At 36.8% G+C, this 17,519-nt stretch overlaps 1 protein-coding gene across 17 annotated transcripts in view; it reads right to left on the reverse strand.

Annotated features, from left to right (window-relative positions):
- Nucleotides 1–17,519, reverse strand: part of KDM6A (lysine demethylase 6A) — a 150,904-nt gene that overhangs the window by 13,704 nt on the left and 119,681 nt on the right. For all 17 annotated transcript variants that reach the window (XM_074534498.1, XM_074534506.1, XM_074534501.1 and 14 more), the window contains 6 exons: nucleotides 6,691–6,820; nucleotides 5,125–5,230; nucleotides 4,197–4,402; nucleotides 1,712–1,776; nucleotides 1,537–1,611; nucleotides 132–280 (listed from right to left, as the gene is read on the reverse strand). In XM_074534498.1, coding sequence (XP_074390599.1) covers nucleotides 132–280; nucleotides 1,537–1,611; nucleotides 1,712–1,776; nucleotides 4,197–4,402; nucleotides 5,125–5,230; nucleotides 6,691–6,820 — 731 coding nt within the window. The remainder of the gene's footprint in view (nucleotides 1–131; nucleotides 281–1,536; nucleotides 1,612–1,711; nucleotides 1,777–4,196; nucleotides 4,403–5,124; nucleotides 5,231–6,690; nucleotides 6,821–17,519) is intronic.

The following is a 17,519-nucleotide window of genomic DNA, read 5'->3' on the forward strand; positions in this document are numbered from 1 at the left end:
ATAAAAATACTGAATATGTGTATTTATCCCATTTAGGCATGATGTAAGTATGGGAAATCTGCAGTGCATTTAAATCCAACACCCCAAAGGAGAACCTGATTTTTCAATGGGACTATGATGATTATACTCACCTGGTGTCCTGCTGCCTGGAACCTTCATGTAGAGCTGCACTGTGTTCATGCCCAGGATGGTATGACCAACATGGCTTAGAAGATTTCCTGCTGATACCACACGTACAAAAGCAGGAAGTTTTGTCAGTTCATGGAGTTGCAACTTCCACCTGCAGCAAAATAGCAAATTGACAAACTGTGAATCCCTGAAACTCTGAGAAGAGTCTGGGAAACATAAACATTTCCAAAAAATTGTTAGCACAGGTATCTGTGTTACTCTTCCAATTTTAAAACAATTCCAAATACAATCACAAATCTGACAGGCTAGTTGAGGGGAAAGATAATTTTGTAGCCAAAGCTGAAACTACAGATCAGAAGATCTGGCATCTATCCAGGATCCTACAGGGATTATTTCAAGTAACAAAATCCAAGTCCATAAGAGCCTCACGTTGGCTTTGCTTAACTTCATTTGAAGACACTCTCCCAATGTCATGTTCAGAGTAACAGTTTATCATCAACCTGTTTGCATCTACAGAAGGAATTTCCTTTATAGAAAAATGGCTTCAATATCTAAAATTCTGTAGCAACCTCTAATCACATCCACAGATGCACACATTGATCTTCTATGCCACAAAAGATGTCATCATCTTAAGTGTCCTTATTCCCCAAACAAATGAACTTTTCTTCTTTTCTCATGACTGAACTAGATCAGAATTCTTGTACTGCACAGCTTAGACATGCTAGATCTTTGATGAAAGTATGTATTAACCAGAGATTGAACCAAATAATTTTTATTGTAATAAAAACATGCTTTCAGAGTATTTCCAATATTTTCTAAGCTACCTTCATCTACCCACATATATAGTTTAAAAAATACTCAATTTTGATTTTGAGGCTCTTGAGAGGTATCATGGCTTACCCACAGGTAAGCATTGGTCTGGTCTTTCCTACATATTTACTGGATAAAGAAGCAAGAGTTATGTAAAAGTGAAAACATATGACAGTATGAATTAAAGGAAAAAACCCATGAATAACAAAACTTCAGACAAAAAAGAAAAAAACCCTTTAATCTTACAATTTTTACACAAAACCTAAAACATTGGGTGTTTTCAGAAGTAAGAAAGTAGCAACCAAACAATTTAAAGCCTCACAATGAAACAAAGAGAATGAATTAGAAGGAGAACTAAAAAGAATGTTTCAACTCATTTCTGCACAAACAAAAATCCTGGGAAGAGAAGTTTGAAAATATTTTTTAGCACGAGAAGGACTTGTAAGAACAGTTTGAAGAGCAAAGGTAACCATTTCATGTGGAAGCTGGAATTTATCAGCAGACTGACTGATGTCTGAGAATACTACTCTGGATTTCCAGAAGGATTATCATCATCTAGAATCCCACTGTGAGCAGGAGAAACTGTAATCAACTTACTTCTTGTCATCTGACAGGTCAATGTTGGTCCCAAACTTGATTGTTTTAAAAGGTCCTCTTCTCCTCCTCCCAGAGCTGCAAATGTAACAAATGGATCAGGCAAATGTGAAAAGGGAATGATGGAAAATAGCACACAGAACCAACTACAGAATGAACAGAGTTATAACACACTTACTTATCAGAAGATGTGGATTCATTATCTGAGTGGTCCTTGTGGTGACTCTTCTTCTCATTTTCCTCCTATAAAATGCAATTTTGAAATGTTTTCACGTATATATACAAACACACACAAAAGAACATATAAAATATATAGGTATAAAGTGATAACACAGAGATATAAATACATTTATTTCAAGATACTGACACAATCTTTGAAATATCCATGTCTAAGATTTTATCTCAACATTTCTTCATTATGAAGAAAATTAAAAAAGTCAGTCAAATGCATTGAAATAAATTTCTTCATGGCTGCAGATTCCATGACACTCAGGCCAGGACAACAGAAAATGTCCACACTATAAATATTTCTGCTGGCCTGCATTCAAGATGGAAATGAGAATACTGGCATGTTCCTTTTTGAGGGTGACCTGGAATCCAGTATTAAAAAATTCTCTTAATATTTTCAAATAAGAACATCTACCTCCCTGCAAAGTCAAGCAGGTATTCTGACAGGAAATTAGGATGACTAATATTTATAAAACTAATTTAATAAAATCCATTATATAAAATCTTTTGAATTTTTCATAGCCATATGCTATTTTAGCACTAGCAGTAGCTGAGACCACGACTAGTGGAAAAAATCCAACCAGTATTAAATGATGCAATTTGATCTTTTTAGCAGACTGTGCTCAAAACCCTATTCTAAAGACTTCTATTTTGGCAAGTATATGGACATAGAAGGAAAGAGACAAAAAGGAAGAAGGAGCTGTCTGGATTCTGTCCAAAGATCTCTGGCTTTGAATGGGATTGTTGTTAAATCTCAAAGTGCCCTGTGTACCTGAGAAAGTCCTATTCATCCTTTGAATGAAGGACAAAGAGAAACAAAAAGGAACCTAGTGATGATGGGTTTATCAAATGCTGCAAGACATGTTAGAAAAGCAATGCAATAGCTGTTAGAGGAATAAAGAAAAAAGATCACTTAGGGCAAGCCAAAGAGAACTGTGGCTATAGAAAGAAGAAATAAAGCTTTCATTTAAACACTGCAGAGTCACCTAAGGACAGGTCAGAGCAGTGTTAGGCAAAGGACACAGGTACAGTGTCTTTCTAATTTCCAGGGGAAAAATGAAAATCATCATTCTTAAAAACTATTTTATGTACTGCATTTTTACCACCAGTTGGTAACAGTGAGGAAAGAAAAATCAGAACACCCTACAGGACACATTGTGGTGCAAATCCAAAGCTGAGGCTTTCAGTGGAATGTGCTAAACTATATATAATTTAAAAAAAGATATATAGATAAACAGATATAGGTAGATATTATATTCCAGTGATGTAATGTTCTCCAGCCCCTCTGGAATGACATATAGGAACAGAACATTGGTGCCACTGCTCAGGAAGCACAGAAACCTTCAGCCAATATCCTACTGAAATTTATTACCATGGCAGAGGGAGGAAAATCCCAGGTTCTAGAAGATTTGTGTGCCCCCCACTTCCCATGGTATTCCTGTTTCTTTTCCTCATCCTGTACCAGTTCAGAGACTTATGACTAGATTCCCTTCTGCTCCCTTCAACTAGCAATTATTTTCTTTGTTTCTAATCCTTTCCTCTAATGCACAAAATTTAAATTTAGAATTTCTCTTTCCCTTCCTACTGAAATCATTCCTGTTTCTGTGTAAAGACAGTGAAAATTGCAATAGTCAATTCCCCACAAAGATCTTTTCCCTATTTTTAACAAACAACTAATAAAAGTGATCTCCTTGTCTTAGTTCTACCTTAGCCCCATCTTTTTGCAAAACCAGGTAACATAAGCCTCCAAGGAGTGCTCATAGCCAATTTCAAGATTATTCTCATAACTCCAGTATAAAATGTTAAAAATACCAATAAAATCACATTTCACAGAATCCCAGAGTAAGAGAATAGTTAGGGTTGGAAGGGACCTCTGGAGTTAGGGGTCCGACCCCTCTGCCAATGCAGGAAGGGGAAATATTATTTCTAATACTTCACTCTGTCACATAAGCCTAAAAACTTCTAAACTAAATATGAACTGTTATGTTTGGAACCCAACAAAAGACTAGTATTAGTGTAAACTTCTAATAAGCCACATCCAATTTAATTCAGAAGAGTGGGAAGAACAAAGAAATCTGATTTCAAAACATGTGAAATTAGAAGCAATCCAAATTGTAAAAAAGCCTCGAGTTCTAAATATTTTAATGTGAATTTTGAGATTATAATATAAAAGCTTAAACTAACAAACTTTTGAAGTATGTAATAACCACAATTTTTATATTATTAAACTTAAGTTTACACTAAGCATTTGGGAAGAACAATATACTATTTGTTCCTCTATTCAAAACAGATTTTGAAAATTTACCTGTGCTCTTCATGCTAATGGAAATGTCTCTTTTTCCTTAGCAGTTTCTGCTTTTTCCAACAGCCATTATTAATTGGCTCCAGAGTCAGTATGGAGTTTGTGAATAACTTGAAAATAGCAATTAACTTACCCTTAAAGACTCCTGGAATGAGGAGGCCTGGTACTGTGCATATTTAGCAATTGTTGTATGAGATCTACTGCTTTCACAACGCCAGATTTTCTTTGTTCCAGTGGGGTCCCAGTTTTCATCTGCTGGCTGCAGTAGTTGTGTCCTCACTTCTACTATGTGTTCATTATTGGCTTCTACCAATGTCTTAGTAGAGAAGAGTCCTAGATCTAATTAATAGCAATGAAATTAATAAATGAAGGTTAAATAAAATGAAACAATTTCAGGAAAATGCCTGAAGTTATCGAAAAGTTTAGTCTAAAATCATTTTTACCATTTAAGTCTGCACAACACTGCCCACCTGAATGTTAATTATTAACATCCAAAAAACTTTCCTCCACATATCCAGTAGAAAATTAGAAAAAAATATGGCAGCCATGGACTATTTTACAAGAAACATTTTACATGCCTTGGCTAAGCAAATTAGCAAACAATGTTCAAACCTATTACCCACAAAGTATTTTTCAGAGCAGAGCTTAATGAATGTACTTCCATCATACAACACTGTTTCGTACCAGCAGTGGTAGTTTATCTGCCTAGACTTCAAAATATTGCACACAGTCAAATTATAGAATGTTAGATCTAAACACAAAGACAAGCATCCAGTTTTTTATAGGAAAATAGCTGGATGTAAACTTCCATATCCACAGCTCAGTTCCCCACTGGGCTCAACAAAATCTGCTGGTTTTGTGGTGAGGTTTTTTTTTGAGACTGAAATTAGAAACAACAGCAAACTGAGAAATGAAAAATTATCCTAACTACTTGGAATATACAGGTAAAAGAGTATTATAGAAATAAAATATCCACTTCTAAGAACTGAGAGACTTCTTTTTAAAAAACATTAATTCCTCCCCAAATTACAAAAAAAAAAAAAAAAAAAAGGTAAATTTACCTAATTTAAGCGCTCCAGCAAGGCCACGTATTACAGTAACAGGGTTGTTTGGATTTGTACAAAATTGATGTAAAGGTGGAAAGAAAGCATCTCGTTTATTTTCCAACTGCAAAATTATAATGGAATATTAGATGTCAGATCAATCTAGATTATTCCTTATTTTTAAAACAAGAAAGAATGATAAAACAAAAGAGAAATAACAGAAAGAAAACAGGAATTTTCTGCATTTCCCTGCACTGTGGGGAATGAACAGCTACACCATACAATTCTTGCTATGGTAAATGCTGGGTTCACTCCTGAAATTAATTTGTTACTGTAATTTGTTTCTTGGCAAGAATTATTCCCAGGTTGCTTCAGCTTTGCAACTCAGGTTTCCTGAACTTAATTTCTTTATCTGACAGTAGCCTTGTACATTCCCTAAATCTACAGAATTCTCTGAAGAGCAATACAGTTTCTTTTCAGAAGTAAAAAGTGCTAATTTTACAGCTAATGTATACAAGAAACAGTATAATTAAAAGACTACTCTCATGGTATATCTCATGTTAACCAGAAAGGTTGATTTGATTTTCTTATGCTTCTCTGCACCTATAACCTCAATTTTATGCCATAGCCTCCCTCCTGATTTTTTTTTAATTGCTATGAATCCTTTAGAATGCTGAAGGCATTTCTAGCAATAAACAAAACACAACAGGGAGCTCCCAAAGAGTGGCACAACTGCACAGTCTGTGGCAGTGTGGTGACTTTCCAGCTGTGTGAGGGCTCAACAGAACTGGGATGGACTTTTATTAAGGCAGATGAGTTTGGGTGCAACACCTGGAAAACATCTGGAGCACCATTCATCCTAACCCAGTTCTCAGCACACTCAGACCCCAGTGCCAGCTTCTTCTGGTCCCCAAACTGAGGCTTTTCACACTGCCTGTATGGACACACTGTAATTTATTTTTCTGCTATTAAGGAAGTGGATATCCTGTCCTGAAGTGGATATCCTTTATTCTTCTATTACTAAGGAAGTTAGCTCAATAAAGCTATTATGAAACTTTATTTTCAGAACAAAAGTTGTAATGCTTGCATAAGAAAATACTACTCAACTAAACCCTGCCTTTTCCTGGTGACATTTTGTTCCTAACAACACCTCAACTTTTATTCATTTTTCTTCACTATGTTTTGTAGCAGATTGTTATGGGAGTTTAGTTTAATTACTTGCTCATTTATAAACTGTCACTTGCAAAAAATTGTACATACAATTTTGAAATATGGTGCGTTGTATATAATGAATTGTTTTGCTTATTTTGCCAACATTTTGAGTATTAAAAGTAAAAAAACTGAAGTATTTTTCCTTTTGTCTACTGAAATTCCTAATTTACAGGTACTTTAAGAGTCAAACTATGTCCCAAAATTTTCTTTAAGGCTGGCATTTCTCCTGCCTATATACCAGTCTGGAGAGCACCGTAATTAGAACTCAGTGATGAACAGGACATCTTTAAAATAATTACATTATGTCATTCAGATATCCAAACAATTACAAAAGACAAGCAGCAATGCACTTCTGCCACTAGATTTACTTACATAAATACTAGGTGTAGGTGGATTCAGCTTGTCCTTTGGCAAGGGAGGGTACGGTGGAGGCGGTGGTCGTGGAGGTGGGCATTTATCCAAGAGAATACTACTGTTAGATAAGCCATTTTTACCCAGATTCCTAAAAGGAAACAAGAGCTGTCTCTGTCAATACTTGACAAATAAAATCAATGTGTATCAGTGTAATCTCTTATGCAAAATAATGTTGTATAAGGAGAAACTGTAATTTAAGATGCAAATAAAGCTCGTGTTTTAATCAAAAATTTTCCATGTATAATTTGATATTATTCAAACTTATTCCCACTTTGCCTGCTGAATTTGCAACATCACCACTATTAGTTAAAATACAGCCATTTCCAATAAGAGCAAGCATGACACATTTTGATAAAATTTAACAGGAAAATTTAACATTTCAACTGCAAATGAAGAATCTTAGCAGATGGATCATCATTCCATAGGAGCTGAGGCAGCAGAGCAGAAGTCAGAAAATGACAATGTCTCAACCAAAAAACTGCTGAGTCACAAAACCCAACCACAGCTACACTGCAGACACTGAACTGAGCCACACCTACCCCTCCCTGCCTTACACATTTTGAAGCAGAAGGAGCCACTGCTGTATAATCTATTTTTTGGAGCAATAAGGGAGAGGCCCTGTCCCAGTGAGCTGCTGTCACTGCCCGTGTGTGACTCCAGGGAGAACCTTTCTGCCTGCATTTGCAGCCTCTCCCTGGAGATTTCCAGGTGAGCAGGACCCACTGGATGTGTAATTTTTCCTATAATGGATGACCTGGAAAGTCCCCATCCTGAGCTTAGCCTGAAGTCAACATCCAGTCACCATCACTGGAAATGTACTGACAAAACCATCTCTTATATTCTTGTTAAAAATTACACAACTACTTCAAAATTCTTCCCACTAAACACTATTCAAATCCTTCTTCCAAACTCCTTTGATTCACTGTTGTTACATCCCACAAAACAGGATGTTTCTAATGTATAATTTAGTCATATATATTCATAAAATTCACTGGTTACTAAAGTTTTGTCTCTTTTTTTTTAATAACAACAGTCTTCAGCAGAAAATACAATTTTTTATCAGATGAAACTTCCAGTGACAAAAATTTTCTGCAACTGAGCAACAATGTACAGCCAGGTAGTGAGTAATGAGATCACTGCTTCGAATCAAACCAGCAGAACCCACAGGATGGACGTGGGGCTTGAGATCAGATCAGACAGACTGACATAATACACAATTTAAATACAACGGGCAAACATCTCCCACACCACAAAGCACACCTGTCACACAGCTCATTCCTTGTGCTAGGTGAGTCCAATGCCAGAATTCCACTTCCAAGAAAGTGAAAGAGTGGTGCAGAAGCTTTGATCACTCATCATCCAACTTGGCAGAAAAATCACTGGCCAGTGTTTAATGTCTGGTGTAGTTACTGCAAAGGCTTCACTGACCCCACAAATACAAAAAAAAAAAAAAAAGCCAACAAAAGCAACCAAAAAAACCCCCAAAATCACATGGCAATATAAAATCATCACCCTTCAGAAATTTATTGACCACAGCTGCATGAACCTCATATCCAGACTATCCAGGCAAAGTGAAACTAAAATCTAAACAGCAGGTATCAGACATTTCTAAACCTCTGCATTACCAAACACAGAAATAAACCCAACAAAAACAAATGCACAGTATTAGAAACAGGACAGAACTTTGACAAAATTCAGTTTGCACTGATAAACAGCTCTCAGGAAATTTCTAACTTGAGGAAAAGTGAACTTGAAGCAAAAGGGAGATTTGCTCAGAACTAACAGGACTTGAGCTGCTGCAGTCACAGCAAGGTGATCACAGTGAAAGTTCCTTAAAGAGTACATGGGGGTTTCAGGGAAGGTGACAATGGAGAGAGGAGAAACTTCTGTACACTTAGAGGAATTACAGGTCTGAAAAGGCAGAGGAGAAAGGGAAAGAAAAAGCATGAAGGAAAAGATCAGATTAACAAAGACATCTCATAAACCCAGCACTTGAAGCTGGTATTACCAACTGCACGATGTAATTTCCTGTTAAGCTACTAAAATTCTATGTGGAAATTTTAAGAGGAAAATGGACAAAGAATAGCAAAGCTGAGATAGCAAAATATTCATCATTTAAGTGGCACAGGAAACAGATGGGCAGAATATTTAAAGTTGTCTTTAACAGACCAGCTTCACTCTATCATAATTTTTTCCTATAATTTTTTTTAAACTATGAATCAGAATATCTTACTATTAATAACAAGGCAAGAGAACTATTAAAGAACAATTCTTGTAATTGTTAGTGTGCCAAACAGAGCAATAGAAATTATAAAAAAACCTATAGAAATACTAAAAATATTTGCTACCATGGTGTGAGTATCAACTGCCAGCCTCTCCACTTCTGGAAATACAGAACTACAGCCATTGTAGGGAAAGTGAAAGATCCTTTTTGACCACAGCACCTGTGCTGAAAATCCCACAAATCCCAGTTTCAAGAATGCAGTTTTTGTGAGAGGGGTGGAAAGGGGCAACAAATACACTGCTCAAGACAAAACAAGCCTGATTTATGCCCCCAAAAGAAACTGGATAGCCAGTCATCTGTGATGATGGAATGAAGAGAATTCTTCAGTCTTAGGCAAAATCTTTCCCTCTGGCTGTACCTAAACAGACAGCTGACCAGAAGCCCAAGTGTGACACAGTTTCAACACCCACAGAACATTTATCAGGCAATTGCCAGACATGTTTTAGGTACAGGATTGATTCTGCATCATCCCACATGCCCAAAAAACCCCAAAAAGTATCATGGAGATTTAAAGCCACCAATATCAATTTTAATTCCATTTTAAAATAAAAATTCTACCTCAAAAAATAAAGTTAACAGGATAAAACTTATTTTCCCATAACCAAGAATTATTATCAATAATTATAATTCTTTAAATTTATTAAATTAATCACCTCAATATTTTTACTATTTCACTCAACCCTTATGTCACACTGAGAGAATTATGTCTATTTCTCAGGAAGCGTGCTCTTCAAGTCCTCTGGAACTTTTCCTGTTTTCCAAGAACTATTAAAAAAAACCTATATGAATTATAAACAGTTCTCTGGCTTGCTCTTTCAGAGTTTATGGATGCACGTTATCTGGGCCTCTGACTTAAAAATGCCAAATTTAAGTACAACTGCTGTTTAACCTTCTCCTTGACAAGAGAATACATTCCATGATGTGAACATTTTATCTGCCTTTTTCCCAAGCACAGAACAAAAATATTTACTGAACACTCTTGCCTTATTGAACATCCTGATACTTCTGTGCAAACATTATTTTTTTAAATCTTTTTTGGTTTTGTCTAAAGGCTTTCCTCTTCCAAATGTAATTTCTGTGTTTTCTAGAACTGTTAGCTTCAATGCTTTTTAAAATATTTGTCCTTTTTGTTTCTGCTTGTGAGATTATGACTTTTTGATGATAATGAAAAGTTCCTAAACAACTTCCAGTTATCTCTACGTTTGGATTTTAGGTACCATTTACAGGTCAAAACAGAGTAAGTTACAAGCATTTGTGCTTAAGCAGTCAGTTTTGTTGTGAAGTCAGTCTAAGTGAATTATTATTTGAGGATTAGCTGTATGAGAATTAACAAGGTTTTACTGCTCAAGAGATTACAGTTATTCAGAAGAACAAAATTAATACCCTCTCTTCCACCAATAAAAAACCACGTTTAAAATGAACACATGGAACTGTGGATTTATTTGATACTCTATCTCAATTCTATCAGAATTAATTAATCCACAAAGAGGAAGGAACAAGACATTTTATTTCTGAAAGGTGCCTGCAGAAGGAGTCAGCTGAAGCTCTGGGCTGCACAGCACCCACTTGGAGCCCTCCTGCCTCAAACCAGAACCTCCCACCCTTCACAATTAGCAGATACAATCAGTTGTTTTCTTACTGGGAGTTATTAGAAAACCACAAAAAAACCAGCTGTCAATGCCCAGCAGCCTGGGAAGGAGGAGGTTACACACAACTCAGCTTGGCTCCCTGAGCTTCCCCTCGCCAAGCTCCTTCTGTAGCCAGGGGAGAGAGAGGAGCTCTCAAAGGGAATAGAAAGAAGTCAAGTCAAGCTTACATTATGCTTAAATGCAAGTAATGCCAGATAATTACACAAGCTGTTTATCATGCAATTCCCTACCCCAGCCTTTCACAACCAGGTACTAGCTGGCAATACTCCCAGAGATCTTTCATGAAACACAGAAAAACCTACAATAGAACCGTGGATTTTCTCATTATGCAAATGTATTTCTAATTATTTTTCAATTCTGTTCTGATTTTGACCTCAACAGTACAGGTTGGCAGTGAATTTCATAGGTTAATTACATGTTATGTAAGAAGTAATGTTCCTTTTTTTCTTCTCTTAATGACTTTTACATCTTTCCTCTATTTCATTTGCTAATCACCTTGCTCTGAGGCTGTAAGACAAACAGAATCACATCACTGTCTTACGTAAGAAAATCATTATAACAAGTGGCACCAAACTTTTCATATGCTTGTCTTTCCCTCTGAACTGCAAATTTTCCCTTTTTTTTACTCCCATATAATTCTGCTTCCCACTTGCACAGTTCTGTATTTGCCTTCTGAACAAAACAGAATATTCTAAGCAGTGTTTAGCTTGTGAAATCACAGTGTTTAAAATTTTATTCTTAAAACTTTTGCTATGGTGAAAATCACTGGCCAATGAAATGTACTTTTCGAGGAACTTAGCAATTCTGTCTTGAAGCCAAAGAAGTCCTTTGTTTCTAAATAAAATTCCCAATAAAACAAGAATTGGTTTTGTTGTTTTTAAAAACAAAACACTAATTTAATCCAGGTCCTTCCTCCACAAAGTGCTTCCCCTCAAATAGATTTAGGCTCTTTTCCTGTGGATAATGGAGCTCCCAAACTAATGATTCACTGACTTTCCAGACCAGGCTCAGGGAGCAGCACCTTCAGTAAGGACAGAACAAATTTTTTTCTGCCCTGGGCTCCAACAGAGCCCTTGGAGCAAGGAGAAGTTTGCCCACCTGAGCCTCTGCCATTCCAACTCCTCAGGAAATGGATTTACTGCCCTGACATAAATGCTGGCCATTTATCAGCCCCTTTTCCAGACTGCTCAGCCCAGACCACCTTCACAGAATCAACAAACCATTAAGGTTGGAGAAGACCTCTGGGATGAGGGAGTCCAACCTGAGACCAAACACCACTCTGTCAACTTGACCACGGCACCACGTGTCACCTTCAGCTGTTCCCTGAACACCTCCAGGGAGGGTGACTCCACTGTCTCCCTGGGCAGCCCATTCCAATGTCTCATCACTCTTTCCATGCAAAAATTCCTCTCTTTGCTCCCTGGCCTGTACTTTTATCATTTTACAAGGTCCCTTGAGAGCAGCTCATCTCTCCTGGTCTCCTGTCACTTTTCTCAGTGGATTGCTCTACACTTTCCCTCTTTGAACACCAAGCAAAAAGAACTATAAAAAGGCCTCATTAGCTCCTTTTGAGACACATTACAGTCTAACCTACACCTCTCATTTGCCTTCCCCAATCATGCCAAACTGGTAAAGCTTTCAAGCTGAGAAATGCTTCAGAGTTGTCAAGTGAGTCTTTCCATGGATCACCATAAAAATGACAAGGACAACTTCCAGCTGACACATGGGCTCTTCAGAACTGCCTGAGGACCTCTGGAGTTTTGTTTGGACCTCTGCCTGTTCTTTCAAGGCTGTGAACACACTTTAATAAACAATGAAGAAAAATAATAATAACCAAGAAAGTTCTTATTTCTTTCATGAGAAACAATACAAATCAACTCAGGAACTTCTCTACACTGCTTAAACTAAGGACCTGACCTCAGATCAGCTTTAGAAAGGACAACTGGGAGACTTTAACTGAGATGGATCCTGCATTTCTATCCCTGCTCTGGGATGGTAATGAGATGCACCAGTTGAAACACTGAGTGAAAAATCAGCTGGTTTCACTTCAGTAGAAATAAACACCTCGAGTGTTGAATCTCAAGTCTTGTGATAATGTTTCATTAATTCTCCTTTCAGAAAGATTGCTCACAGGGAAAAGATACTTACATTTCTAAGAGCACAGAAAAGAGCTTTTGATAACAGTCTTTTTAAGGAAACTTGATACACAACCAGACCAAGAAGCACACTCTTCTTTTTTTCCCCTATTAACAACGGGCTTTTCTAGTAACCAACTCAGAGCAGTTATTCTTAGCATGTTTTCTTCTTTTAATTACACGGTTTTCACTTATGCTCAGAAATTACTTGGGGTTGTGTTGGTTTTTTGTTGTTTTGTTGTTGCTGGTTATTTTTTCTAAATGACCTTAACAGGAGATTTTCTTTAGGATTCTTAGGAAGGATAATTAATCTAATAGTGCACTCTTTTATCTGTTAATTTGCTCAGAAGCCTAAAGAATTTTACTCCACTATGCAAACAGTTTACCAAACATAATTTAGTTGGTTTATAACCACCTTAAAATTTACTGCTGCAACCAGTTTTATTGGTAGGGAAGACTAACCAGATCCCACTTCCCTGAATCACCTCCTCAATTCCTTTTCATCCCTACACTCCAGCAGCAGTTTAACAAGATGAGCACATTTGCCACCCCACTGTTCTCCAGAACAGCATCTTAATGAGATTTGCATATCTGAGTCAATAGCTCAGCTCCTGCATTTCTCAATTCCTTGTGGCTTTTCCGTGACATTGTCTGGCCCTTCAAGGGAAGCTCCTTGTACAAGTATTAATTGCTGTGCCAGCACCCTATGTCTGACCCCTTCTCAGCCTCCTCAACAACCTCATTTCACCCCAGGAACAGAATGGAGCTCTGTTAAATATTTCCTCAACATTCGCACCAAGGAAGATGGATATAAAGAAACTTTTCAGCCTCCACAATTATCTTGCCCTACTTAAGTGCTCACTTTAGTCTTTGGCAAAACAAAGCATTTACCAAGTCTGTTTCTACAGAGCAGACAACCCATTCACACGTAATAAAAGAAGAATCAAACTGAGCTTTCTCTTTGGCCTGTGTTTTGCATTTTATGGTACAAAGCATCTCCTTTCACCTAATGGGTTCACTTGAGCAGCTTTTATTAAGACAACACTTGTTTATGTAAGGCAAAATGACAGTATCCCAGCATTTATTTCTGTCTAACTAATTCTGATTTTATTTTATTGTGATGCAAGACTTCTGAATGCCTCTTCTAATAAACTGCTTTCACTGCAAAAACCACCAAATTTCCCTACTTCTGACGCTCCTCTGTTCTTAAGCAACACACAAAACCCCTGGAACTTTAACAGGTCACTTTTTGGTGGTGAGCATTACCATAAAATCCCTCCTGTGAGATGAGCAACTTCATTATCCTGCAGTTCACTCTCCTGCACTGGGTCAATTGTAGTTACCTTGTGAATCAATTCCTGTGCTTTACTTAAATCCCAAACTGCTACTAATTCCAGGTCTTTGTGCTCTAAACACAAATAAACATGTAGGGTCTAAAAGATGCAAAAAATGGCTCTTTTAGACAAGACTTTTTTAAACATGAAAGCATCTGAAGAAAAAAAAATTAACAACTAGACATCTGTGGACTTCAATGCAACTTACAAAGAATAAAAACAGCCTGGTTATGAAGTAAGCATATAGTAAACAGAGCCAAATGCAGAACAATGAGAAAGAAAATAAAAATGAATAATCTAGTGCTCCAGCTATATAAAAAAATTCCAAGTTACATCCACCTGTTCCTACCTGTAAAAACATCTATTTTTGCCTGGAGAACACTATCAAGACAACAGATTCCATTGACTACCGTCATATAGCAAGAAGAATGTGCCAGAAGATAACAGAATGTAATTATCCATATTAGAGATAAAGCCAGAATAATTTCTGAACACATCAAATAAAATAAGGGTATGTATGCAACAACTGACACACATGAATACATTTAAGGCCCAATACAGTGCAGCTCCAATATAAAAAACCTAATTCTACAGGACAACTCCCCTCTCTCCGTGCATTAAGCTTATTCAACACAGGTGTCTGGGGTCTTATCTGCTCTTTTTATCTGTTGTGTTTTAGGGTTTGTTGCTGTTTTTACAGAAAAAAAAAATATCTTTTCTGTAAAATTTCTGTAATATAATGTTTTCTACTGTGGATACGTTTTCTGCAATTTTTACAGTAGTTCTTAAAATCAACACTTTTGGTCACAAATTCGTATTTGAATCTCAAGATACCACATGCAGAGACAGCACCCAAATATAATCAGTCCTACAGGAAGTACTTTCAATTCTTTGTTATTGCATTCCCACACAGTGTGTTAAAATAAAGGTCAACATGCAGTATTGAAGCTCACAGTATCTGATATATTAGCATATAAATATCTTCCATTTTACTACATATATATATTATTTTTGCTATTCAGCAGGCCTTTGAGCAGATTATCTTTTCAAGATCTCCCTCCCAGACATTTTTCTTTATGTCAATCATGCACACAACAGCTGTAACAATGATGTTCTGCCCAAAATTCTGCTCCAGAGCTGTCATGTGTATGCCTGTACATCTTAAAACAAAGCAAGGGCCAATCAGCTACTCAGTAAAAGAGTGGGAAATCTCTGTCTTCAACTTTATGAACACAACTGTCAGACATATTACAATGGCAGGAAAAAAATCCCACTATTAATATATTATACAGGGTCTATATACAGAGTTATAATTTTTATTAGCATGAAATAACAGATAACCAGCTCTAGCACAGGTGAGCTACTGTATTTCTCACAGTCTGTTATTATTAGCAGACATATGCAGAATTTTCTGAAAGCTTTGTTTGCCTAGAAGAAATCCTGTCTCAAAAGCTGTAAATGTAGTTCAGACTGATGCAGTAATTGACCTCAGAGCTGCTAAAAAATCCAAGTCTCTCCTCCACTTTTCCCTATCATCCTGCTTCTAAGCGCTCTGCCTTGCTGAATGAAGGTGCAGACAGGCTGAAGAGGGAGCTCTCAATCTCCTGTCTGTATGAAAGAAAGGGAAAAAAGCACATTAACAACACCTAACACCTTCTGAGCTGTCTGCAAACTGCACAGGACAAAGTATCAGCTTACCTCCCTTGAAAAATTATGATTACATGAGCCTGTACTGACTGTAAGAAGCCAAATGAAACACTTTATGAGCCTTCCTTTATCTTGGAAATTAAATATCATTAGGAATACTACACCTCCCTCAAAGAGCACAAACATAAGGACTTGCTGGTTTACAGACTTTGTAGCTAAAATGACAAATATTTTGCTACAAACACTAACTGCAGATCTCTCAGACAACAGCACACCAAACACATCAAAATGCAACATTTCACTAGAGTAAAACACTTCCTATTACTCTCTCAAGAAAGCTACATTCCAATTTTGGAGGCAGATCAGGTAAACTTTAAAAAAAACCCAAAACATAAAGTCTCTAACAGTTTATATTATGCCTATCTGCAATGCACGCACCCAAACACCACACACTGAAGCTATTTTTCATACTTCTACTAGAAAGAACACATACATGTTCCCAATTTAAAAAAAAAAAAAAGCTGTTAAGCTGTTATTTTTTATGAATGTAGTATGTGTAGCAATGTCACTTGGAAATGAACATTACAGTAAGACTTAATATTTGAAAGATGACAAAATAGGCTCCCTAAAGGGTTTTTTCCTCTCTTTTATAAAATTTATCTCAGTAACAGATAGTGACAGACTGCTATATCATGGATCAGTATTAGTCATCAAATCCCACAACATTAGGAACTACAAGCTCTCAGTCACAGTAACAGATGCAGGGTTTTTTTGCAGAATGATAGAAACATGCTTTTATGCTATTTTTTTAATATCAAAAGAGTAATGCTCAAAACCACCATATTTTGCTATATAAAATATAGCAAACATACATCCTAAATAAAGTGTTTTGAAGTAAAATATATTGAGGTGATAAAAATTCCAATAAGAATTCTAACAGAGAAAAATACAGACAACATTTCAACTAAAAGAACTGCAAACAGAGTTCAGGATGGAAGACAGCAAAGTACAGCCCAAAACATTCAATAACCCTATGCTAATGATTAAAGGGACTTCTGTGAACTTTAAAGGCATCTTAAGTAACATTTTCAAACACAGTCAACTGTAAAGGACAACTACAGAAATTACAGTGCTCTAAATGGTCATTTAAAATTCTCATCTTGTTTGGATTTTGAACAATTTTTTTTAAGAAAGCAGGCAAATCTCTCCAAAACTACCAAGAAAACCTGAGGACTTGGAGGTATTTTCCACAGAGAAGGCTGTGAGCAGCAAGCACTAAATGTGAATTTGCAAAGCTAATGACTGCCTGACAGGCTCCCTGCTAGCACAGGCACCAGAGATGAACACTGCCAGATTTAGCTGCATCAATTTAAGTTATTATTGCTCACGGTTCAGCCATCCTCCTCTGCCACAGCCACTGGCTATTGCAGGGGGGTTGAATTTGCTGCATTTCTAACACCACTGTAGCCTGCAGTGAAATATCTTTGCCACAAGTCATTGCTAAGAAGTTTTATCTGAACTTCTACAACCCAGCCTTCCACACTCTGTGCCATTCTGCATTTCCAGCCATGAAAACACCTGGGAAAACACTGTGCAATTTGCCCAACCACACTGCAATCCCTGCCAGGTTTTCTAGTGGCTGGCTTCACATTTTGCCTTTATCTAGTCTGCCTCTGATCTAAAATGATCCAAGCTTACTGACTAAAGGTAAAAACCAACAGTAACACACCTGCTGATC

This window comes from Zonotrichia albicollis, chromosome 2 (genome assembly GCF_047830755.1).
Source record: "Zonotrichia albicollis isolate bZonAlb1 chromosome 2, bZonAlb1.hap1, whole genome shotgun sequence".
Classification (NCBI taxonomy): domain Eukaryota; kingdom Metazoa; phylum Chordata; class Aves; order Passeriformes; family Passerellidae; genus Zonotrichia; species Zonotrichia albicollis.